The sequence below is a fragment of the Saccostrea cucullata genome, unplaced genomic scaffold (assembly GCF_032062105.1).
Source record: "Saccostrea cucullata isolate Sc308-1 unplaced genomic scaffold, CSIRO_AGI_Scuc_v1 ctg7749, whole genome shotgun sequence".
Taxonomy (NCBI): Eukaryota; Metazoa; Mollusca; class Bivalvia; order Ostreida; family Ostreidae; genus Saccostrea; species Saccostrea cuccullata.
The window spans coordinates 35,121-45,629 of record NW_026931164.1 but is presented as its reverse complement, the minus strand read 5'-3'; the positions used below and the strand labels follow the sequence as shown (position 1 = coordinate 45,629).

Here is a 10,509-nt window from a genome sequence, read left to right as displayed (position 1 = left end):
AAATACTAAAAACGTTTTTGTTGTTTTTTTGATTGACATAACATTGTAGTGCAGTGCAATATAAGTATAGGTAAATTCTCATTCACATAAGAAGCATTAATATGCTTGCAAATAAAAATAAAATTACTCACCAGTCAAAGAGGAGTATTCATTTCTTCAGAATGTTTTTCGCTTACCCAAATTAATCGTTCGATAACAAATTATCAGTTCGTAACTTTGTCGAAAGAGTCCTCCGACATAAATGCTGGAGACTGTTAGTTGAGATTTGTATGAAAGAGAACAGTCATATATTTATTAAACCAGAAGTCTCTGTCGAGACTGAAGCTCTACTGGTTTGTACTTTTAATTAATGAAGAGATAAATGGCAGTTGGAACTTGAAACTTTACATCAGCAATAAATAGAAAAATGATGCTTGATTGAGCTCTTTTTGTGACAAAACTACAGCTGTAGGGGTAGCTTTTAATACACTTTTACAGTATTTTCAATTTAAGTAACCATTGCAACACCCGTCATTAAAATCAAAAACCTATAAACAGAATAATGTATCTTAGTGTAGTCTACTTGTGTGCCAAGTTATATTGAAACCAGACCAAAACTATAGGAGGAGTAGCATTTTGAAAGTATTTCACAGGCACTGTAAATCGTTGCAGTTACTTTCAAATGATGCCAAGGTCAATGACCTTGTGACTTTGACTGTGACCTATATACTAAAAATAGCTTTTTATTTCCTCTGCCATAACCTTTGAATCATAAGCGATAGAGACTGCATATTTTGTATGCAAACTCCATTAAGTTCTTTCAAACTGCAACAAGGTCAATGACCGTGAACTTGACTGTGACCTAGATGCTAGAAACAGCCTTTTTGAACCTTCGGTATAATGTTTTAACCATAAGAAATAAAGACTTCAAATCCAGTATATTCTACTCCACTAATTAGGTTTTATCAAATGACACCAGGGTCAATGACCTTGTGACTTTGACTGTGACTTATATGAAAAAAATATCTTTTTTCAATTTTTTTTTTGCCGCATAGTGTTTCATAAACACATATTATTTTAAATGTTACATGTCGTTGCTTTCAACTACATGTAATAATGTGAAGAAAAACAGTTACCTAAATCATAGGCACCTGACGTTACTTCTTGTTCCCCGCTTTTGCAAAAGAGAGGGGACGTTATATCTCATTCGTCTGCCCGTCTGTCAGTCTGCAGTGTGCCCGTCCATCACAAAAATTTTAACCTTGGTCATATCTTTTAAATGAGAATAGATAGGACTTCATATTACACATGTATATTACCTGTGGCAAGACCTTCTGTAATACACTAAGATTATTGACCTCGTGACTTTGACCTTGAAAAAAATTTGACCTGAGGTGATCAGTGGAAGGTCTTGTCACAAAGAATAAATACGTGAAGTAGGGTTGTCCTAGCTTCAACTGTTCAAAATTTATGGCCAAAGTAAAAGTTTAAAATTTTGGTGTGAAAGTGTGTCAAACTCCAAGGTTAAGGTCAAGAGGTCAAATTTGGTGGTACCCAAAGAAAGGTCTTGTCACAAGAAATACATCTGTGCAAAATGAAACCCATAGTCCCGCCCAGTCAAAAGTTAGGGACGGTATTTGCGGACAGACAAACAAACAAACAAACAGACAGACGGATGGACGGGGCAAAAACTACATACCCCAAAAACTTCGTTTTCGGGGGCATTTAAATTATACCCCCTACCTAATAATAAACTAGGTAGGGGTTATTTTGTCCCCCGCTTTTGCAAAAGCGAGGGGACATTAAATCTCATTCTTCTGTCCGTCTGTTGGTCTGTACGTCCATCACAAAAACTTTAACCTTGGTCTTATCTTTTGAATGTGAAGAGATTGGGTTTTTATATTAGAGATGCCATTATGTATTAGGTGTGACAACATCAATATGATTTTTATGACTATAACTTATGAATGAGAAGAGACAAGAGTTTCATATTAAAGTGTATTACCTGTGACAAGTCCTTCCTTGTGACCTTGACCTTGAAGTTTGACCTACTTTTTAAAATCTTTAACCTTGGTCATATCTTTTGAATGAGAAGAGATATGACTTTCATATTACACATGTATATTACCTGTGACAAGGCCTTTCTAAATACCCATGACTTTTGATAGTGTGACCTTGACATTGAAGTTTGACATACTTTTCAAAATTGATAATTTTTTTTTTCATTACCTGTGACAAGATATTTCCGAGCATGCTATGATTTCTGAACCCGTCACCTTGACCTTGATGATTGACCTTACTTTAAAAAATTCAACTTCGGTGATAATTTCTATATGACATATGATAGTACGTTCATATTTGACACAATATGTCATAAATATGACACCCCACCCACAAAGACACCGAAAGCAGGGGACCAGTTTTTTTTTTTTAATTTGCTTGTACATTTATTACAGGTCTCATCGACTCTCAGATTCATTGTTTCGTTTCCTATTGCATAACATATTTAAAAAACAAAAACAAAAAAACAAAAAACACAAAACAAAAAAAAAACAAAAAAACAAAAAAAACGGAAGGGGCCCTCCCGTTTCCCATGGATCCCACAGGCATGATAAAACAATTGTTTGATTTGTATACAGTGGGGTTTTTTTTCACATTATAAATTTTGCAAAGAAATTGTGTCTTATAAGTAAAACTCAGCTTTTTAAATCTATATAGATTAGTGTTTTGACTTCATTTTTGTATTAGGTGAATAAATAAGAGGTCTCTTCACTCTTCCTCTGATATACGTAATCAAATAACGAAAACAATTTGTTTTTGTATGTTCTGTAAACGATCGAAAATAGCATGAAAATCACTATGTACATCATAATGAAATATTTTCACGTTTTTTTTTATTATTCGTCGTTGGGCCCTATCGTGTCCAAAATAATTCATACCTGCTTTCATCGTCCAATGCCAATTTTGACTATTAACGGCGAGTGCGATCGGTGGGTCGACAGAGAAAGCTTACTCATTTTAGGCACCTGATCCTGGGGTCGGTCGTGTTTTTGCATTATGTTCGATACATTTTTTTGACTGTTTTTTTAAGAGTGGCCATACACTGTTCAATACCTTATATTCAATTCTTACATATAAGAATGACATTTCTTTCCATTGAGAAGTTACACTGTGCTTGAGGGCAACTTCAGCGATGGGCGTTTTTCGGCAATTATAACACAATCGGCCATAAGTCTATAATTTCTTAGAGAAATAATGTAAATCTCTTCTCTTATTTAAACAAATCTATATAAAACGAAAACAACTTATTGCATGTATTAGTATTAGCGCAACTGTGAAAAGGGAGAAGGGTGATGTGTACAACTTTATTCATTTACTTGAATCAGTTACCGTTACACATATTGTAAATGATGTTTATTTTTCTTTGAAAAAAAGGTGAGAAAAAAAATTCAGATTCTAATTGGTGGGAAAGAAGTAATTCAAAATGACAATCGAATTTGCGAAATGCCAGTTAATATTCATCGATGTATTGTATAACCTTGTTACATCACATATTTTGTCAGTAGCCTGCATCAGTCATCAAATCGATGTGTTCAGAACAAGAACTACAGTATCAAATGTACATGTAAGTGACAGAGAAATATTAATTTACTCCAAGTTCATAAATAGGGGACATTTAATGATTGTTTCATTGGTTACTAACTGTCCATATATCAAACTAAAAATCCAAGTAAGAGTCTAATATGGCGGACTCAAATATTCTCCAACAATATTCAATGATTAATCTAAATTCAGCTAAGTGAGCTCTTTTCCAATGCTTAATATATAAGTAAATTTATCACATCATATTTATAAGTCGATGAAAAACGGTTTATTTCCTTCATATAAAGTCACTATGACAAGAATGAAAATTATTGCTTAATATATTTTGTTTCCATAAAGGAACTGTCCATTCTCATTAAAATTAGCTATTTCTTTTCATTTTCAATTATACTGAAAAATTGCCTTAATTACCATTAAATATAATAACATGTTGGGGCTTACTTTAATTACTCTGCAGGTTCCTTTAAATGGCACTACTAATTAACTAATTGAACAATGTTCAGAGAAATAATTTCACTTTGTACTTAGATTGATATTGGCTCAATGGTACTGAAGAAGTTGGAAATGAGAAAATTTGACAAACAACAATTGAAGATCAGCAAACTTTGAAAAAAAACTTATTGACTTCACGGAGATTAAGATAAAAATATGATTTAAAAACTCTGAATCATAAATATTTATTCATTTATCACAGTTGCATCATAAAATATAATCATGCAAAATAACACAGTGGATGGATAATACATAAAAATAGATTTCTTAAAGAATGTCATATTTTACAAGTTACTGGAGTATAGATACTTCATTACTGTAGAGTTTGAATAATAATACTTTACAACAGTATAGATTGAATAATAATACCTTACAATTGTAGAGACTGAATAAAAATAATTCACAATAGTAGAGACAGAATACAGATACTAGACAACTGAGAGATAGAATAGAGACGTTTCACAACTGTAGAGTGTAGAGATAAAAGGCCTGTTGAATGTTAATAAATACTTATTCTTAATAAAATCAGGAATTTGCTTCTAAATTGGGCTTCAATTGTATTTCCATAAATATTAAAAGATTTATCTAATACATAACCATAATTATAGGCATCACATTTCAAATCACTGTCAACAGAAATTAAACTCAGTATATTAATCATGTACATGTATAAAGCAAAACTTAACAAAGGTATAGAAATAAATGTATTAATTAAGTTAACAATTCCTGATAAAATTGTAAATATAACATAAATTCATACACCCTGACATGATATTAAGTATGGTATAAATAAACACTGTACACATATATACATCCTGACATACATGTATAAATACAAAATCACAATATTGTTCATCCGTTTTCAGCCTTTCAGATGGAAGTCCTTACAAAAATTCACAGAGAAAAATGTGAAAGAGTTCATTATATAAGCATCTAAACTAAATATCCTTCTTTTGTAATGATACAAAATTGAGCATCTCATTGATTGCATAAAACCGATGATGTCATAATGCATTAATTTAACAAATGTGACAAAAAAAGTGTCCAAGTGATTAACAAATGAAATTATGACACAACTGGACATAAATATTAGGGGTGTAACAATGTACTCAAAAAGGCAATACAAAAATGTTTTGTATACAAAAACTATATATGCCTTGACAAAACTGTAAACCTATGTACCATAATTTGTTTTCATTTAAAGCAATTTATGCTATTTCTTTTTCATGTACTGTAACTAAATAAAAGTGATTTCATCTGTTCAGAACTTATTAACTGTTCCATACTGCATTTGAGAACAGACAACAAAAAAATCTTCACATTTTATCTTTTCACACTATGACAGAGAATTTTTCATTTATGGACAGAGACACATAACTTAATAAATTACGAAAAGTGAAATATTTCAATACATAGGTATCATGATATATACCATCACACACTTTATCTTATCGTTACACCCCTAATGAATATTACATTGATTGAACACATAGGCACATGTTGCAGCACAAGTTACACATCAATGACTCGTCTGTCCTTAGGAAAACTAACTTGTTTGACCCCGGCCAGGTGTAGCAGGTCATTTATAGGAGTTTGATCTGTGGTACATTCACAAAGATGCATAAAGTGGACTTCATCTCCTGAAAATTAGGTAAAAATCAGCAGTGGTCAAAAGTCAAAAATTTTATCTCATATATTTATACTGAATAACTTCTCATGGCATCTTGAAAATTTGGCATTGCATCAACCGCAATTTTTTTTCAAGAAATACATAGAAATTTCATTTTTTCTTTAAACGTACCTGGTCCTAGGATATACTCTGCCCCTTGTTGTCGGACATCCCCCTGATATTCCTGGCTTTGCATGGCCCTCCATGTACTGCTTAGAATTCCTGATATCATGTTATGCTTGAGGTGTTTATTATCTGAAAAGAATATCTTATGACAGTAAGGTTTCACATGAAGTTGGTGATCTACAGTTTATAAAGGTAGCACAGTGAGGAAACTTGTAAAATCATAGCAATCCATTTCCTCATTAGATGTAAACTGATCATGAGATTATTTTGTGAAAATTTCAAAAGACTTCAGTTCTGGAGATACCTTACATACATGTAGCAAAAACGATTACATTAGTTTTCATATTTTGCAAGCATAAAAGCATTGGACGTTGTTCTTACTTTTAGTATTCTTTCCATATTCTGGGTTGCTCTTCATTCCCAATAATTTATAAAGTTCTCTGTCTGGATCTGTGTACATGGTATACATAAACCCCGTCTCTTTCTTGAAGGCCTGAAAAAAGGTACATGAGAACTTATACAAACATTCTCTAAAACTGATCAATTTCATTACATTCTAAAAATCATTTTCTTTAGATATGTACTCCAAAATCTTGATTTTAACTGTAACTCAGTAGAAAAGACCCTTTTTCAGACTTGTCGAAATCCGTCGGTCCTGTCAGCAAAGCTGGTAAAAATTTGTCTGGACTGATAACTTTTAAGAAAATGTCAGTCCAGATGACCGTTTAAAAAAAAATCTAGCGTGATGCAAATTTAATAAAGGTTGGGATAGGGATGCGTAGCTGGTCACAAACACAGAAAAAATGGCCGTGTACGCAGTGTGTTGATGATAGTAAATAAAATTTGTTTTAGCAAAGTCATAAAACATGTCATTTATGTCTATTGTTAAAGACTCTCAATCTCAAGGAAGGAAACTTGTAAGATTGAAGGCTGTTGAAAACAATAAAGGGCATTTAAATGCCATTATTCATATGACTTTCTCAGCGTCACAATTTTTGAATAAGGTATATGATGAACCCCGTCTGAAAAAAACTTTGACTGGTCCGACAGAACATTCGACTTTGTCAGACCAAATGTCTGACAGTGATTGAAAAATGTTGACAAGTCTGCAATTTCTTTAGATGGCAGTTTATGCATGTGTGTGTTTGTATGTGTATGTTGGTCTGTAGAATGGGTGAATAGGTGAGCTATTAACAAAGTTAAATATCTGTATCTCAAACACTGATACCTCAAAATTCATGAATATTCAAAGAGGTATGATTTTTTGAATAAAAATTTTTTTTTTCATTATTACATACCAAACAATGGCAAAGATATAGCAAACACTTACACTTATAAACTTGTCAGGAGCAGGACCAATCACAACTACTCTCACACCAGCTTCCTATAAAAATGTATTTGTATATCAATGATACATGTATATGTTACCAAAAAAGAAAAAAAGGATTCGTCATCTAAATTATTGTCATAATATTATCATATTAAGGAGTATAAGAATGATGTATTGTATTTTCATTAGAAATTTTGCATTACAAAAAAAATCATCAAAATATACCTGTAGATATTCTAATGGAACCTTGGCTAAATCTGAAAGAAAATAATAGGTATAATAAAAGATACATAATTGATCCACTAAAAATGTTTCGAATATATGGGATCATTACCAAAATCTTATCAATGCTTATATACATCAATTTGAAAGCTGTTCTTCCACATGTTTTATTTATCTCCATAGTTGCTTACCTTCAATGTAGTCTTTGCACACAAAGCACAGGAAATGCTGCAATGAAATAACAGAATGATTAACAATGATGAATAGGAGAACACATTTTTAAGATATCACTTTCCTGATCCGATTTTCAAACTTGAAAATCCACCCTAAAAGTAAATAGATGATTATAATATGCAGGCAATGAAACATAACTCACCCTTGTGAAAATAACTATCGTTTTCTGGTGTTTGTAGATATCACCAAACTTTATTTTGTTGCCTCCTTCATCCAAGACAAACTTTTCTTTCGCTTTTGTAAAGTTGAATTTGAAGTCACATGGTTCTGGTTTTTCTCCTCTTGACATTTGTAAATTATCTATTTCTTCTGTAACCTGAGTTTCTTCATTTTCCTCCACCTTCGACATTTTGTCAAGCCTAACGTGTTTCGTCTAGTTCAGCAATCAAACTTGCAATGTTTGCTGTCGATACCAAATCAATGTCATGAAAACGCTGGAACAGACAAGTATGATTAAAGCCCATATTAAGCGTTTTATGGAACCATCATTAGAGTAACATTCAAACAAAAACGTATCTATATCCGGAATTCTAAGCTTTAATTTCTAAGTTTTAATTTTTAATTAAAACAAAGGCCTAGAATATCGACATCAAATTATTTCAAGGTATTCAATTGATGTTTAACGACGATACTTTGTACCTAAATAAATTTGGTCCGAAATGATTAATTAATGGTAGCATGTTGAAGGTGATATGAAATTATAGGCCTACCGGCTCCTCCATAGGAATTTACAAAATTTTATGGGTTTGTAAATTCCTATAAAAAAGAATTGTCAGATGAGTCAAAATATCGATGCTATACTCTCGATTATAAGTTTTGAATAATTTCCTTCAGTGTTTTGGACATGTCATATCCAAGTATCTCAATTCACGCACCTACCGATTTTCTGTATAATATTAGGACTTATATAATTTAAAAAGCATTTTACACAAAAATATATTAAAAGTTTTACTTCATCCATAAGTTATTAAAACTTCAAATTTTTATACGGGTTTGATTGACACATCCTTGCACTTTCACAAATTTTACCCCGTGGGGATCCGGGTTAGAATAGGTCCTCAGTACCCCCTTGCTTGTCGTAAAAGGCGACCAAATGGGGCGGTCCTTCGGATGAGACCGTATAAACCGAGGCCCCGTGTCACAGCAGGTGTGGCACGATAAAGATCCCTCCCTGCTCAAAGGCCGTAAGTGCCAAGCATAGGCCTAAATTTGCAGCCCTTCACCGGCAATGGTGACGTCTCCGTATCAGTGAAATATTCTGGAGAGGGACGTTAAACAGTATACAATCAATCAATCATCACAAATTTTAATTTTATTCTTAATACTTAGGAAAAGTGGCAATCTTGTTGTGTATAAATAAAAAATATTAAAACTATAATCCATAAAATTCAGAGTAGAAATGTTCGAAAACTTAAAGTAGAAATGTTCGAAAACTTAACATACATACAGTACATGTATATTGTCAGTCCATGCAGTTGTGGTGAGCAGACTTTCACAATTGAACGGTTAACCAGATCAACACTTTATTTTTCTTTAGTATAAAGAATAAAAGAAAAAGAAAAAAAAATAAATTGTTTTAAATGAAAATAAATCATGATACATAGGTTTACAGTTTTCTGATGTCACAGGTATATAGTTATACCCCCCGCTTGAAAAGTAGAAGGATATATAAAATACATAGTTACTGTCTTGAAATGTAAGCGATATTTGGGCGAGGGTAAGAAAACGTGAGAGAGGGCGAGGCTTGCCGAGCCCTCTTACGTTTTCGACCCGAGCCCAAATATCGCTTATATTTCAAGACAGTTATCATGTATTTTGTTTATCCTGTAACATATTCTGTACATTTGAACGTCCAAAACTCGCTATTTTCGACAGATTTAGGCACATCTCTGCAGTTGAAACTATAACACCATGGCGTAAACATTGCAATATACATGACGTCACAATGCTTTTAGAACGTCGGAATACATGCACGAGGCTTTATTAGGGCAGTGACCGGATAAAGCTTTGCTTTATTAGGTTACCTTTATTAGGTCAATGCAAGGGGTAGTTGCAGGATAAATATAGTAATCGGGATTTCCGCACGTCCGTCTGTACGTTCGTCCGTCCGTCTGTTACGCTTTATCTCTTATCCGCAACTCCTCTTATACTACTGAGTGAAATTTAATGAAACTTTCACAAAATCTTTATTACATATTGCCATTGTGCACCTCCGATTTTACTTTTTTTATTCGACTCATATTTTAAGGTTTCCCATAGCAAAACATAGACATAGCCATTATATGTTTACCTATGACGTCACATATAGAAGCTTCTGAATAACATTTGATAGGACGAGTTATTCCTCTTTACACATTACCGTAAAACAATATATAGCAACACATGGACATTATGGAAGGCGGGGGTATCATTTAGTGAGCTCATTGCTCACAATACCTCTAGTTTTGTTTAGTGATACAGTACCACTTTTTAAATTGACTTTTTCGAGTATATCGATCGTTACACCCCTAATATTTATGTCCAGTTGTGTCATAATTTCGTATCTTATAACTTGGACACTTTTTTTGTCATATTTGTTAAATAAATGCATTATGACATCATAATTTTTATGCAATCAATGTAATGCTCAATTTTGTATCATTATGAAAAATAAATATTTAGTGTAGATGCTTAATTTATGAACTCTTCCATATTTTTCTCTGTGAATTTTTGTAAGGATTTTCCACCTGAAAACGAAAGAACAATATTGTGATTTTGTATTTATACCTGTCATGTATGTCAGGAAGTTTATGTGTACAATGTTTATTTATACTATACATAATCATGTCAGGGTGTATGAATTTATGCAATATTT

At 32.5% G+C, this 10,509-nt stretch overlaps 1 protein-coding gene across 1 annotated transcript; it reads right to left on the bottom strand.

Annotated features, from left to right (window-relative positions):
• Nucleotides 1–4,672: 4,672 nt before the first annotated feature.
• Nucleotides 4,673–8,112, bottom strand: LOC134231620 (peroxiredoxin-like 2C). The gene is made up of 7 exons (XM_062713605.1): nt 7,798–8,112; nt 7,613–7,649; nt 7,425–7,456; nt 7,200–7,253; nt 6,251–6,362; nt 5,876–5,998; nt 4,673–5,714 (listed from the first exon to the last, which is right to left on the bottom strand). The coding sequence occupies exons 1-7, from the start codon at nt 8,002–8,004 to the stop codon at nt 5,587–5,589; spliced, it is 693 nt and encodes a 230-aa protein (XP_062569589.1). The 5' UTR covers nt 8,005–8,112; the 3' UTR covers nt 4,673–5,586.
• Nucleotides 8,113–10,509: the final 2,397 nt, after the last annotated feature.

Bases quoted from the DNA above. Each gene is read 5' to 3' on its own strand.
- LOC134231620 (XM_062713605.1), bottom strand. From the start codon at position 8,004: ATGTCGAAGGTGGAGGAAAATGAAGAAACTCAGGTTACAGAAGAAATA. The intron at 7,254-7,424 runs GTATATTTTGAT...ACATTTTTATAG, and splicing joins TTCCATTAGAATATCTACAG to GAAGCTGGTGTGAGAGTAGT. The intron at 5,999-6,250 runs GTAAGAACAACG...TATTCTTTTCAG, and splicing joins ATATGGAAAGAATACTAAAA to ATAATAAACACCTCAAGCAT.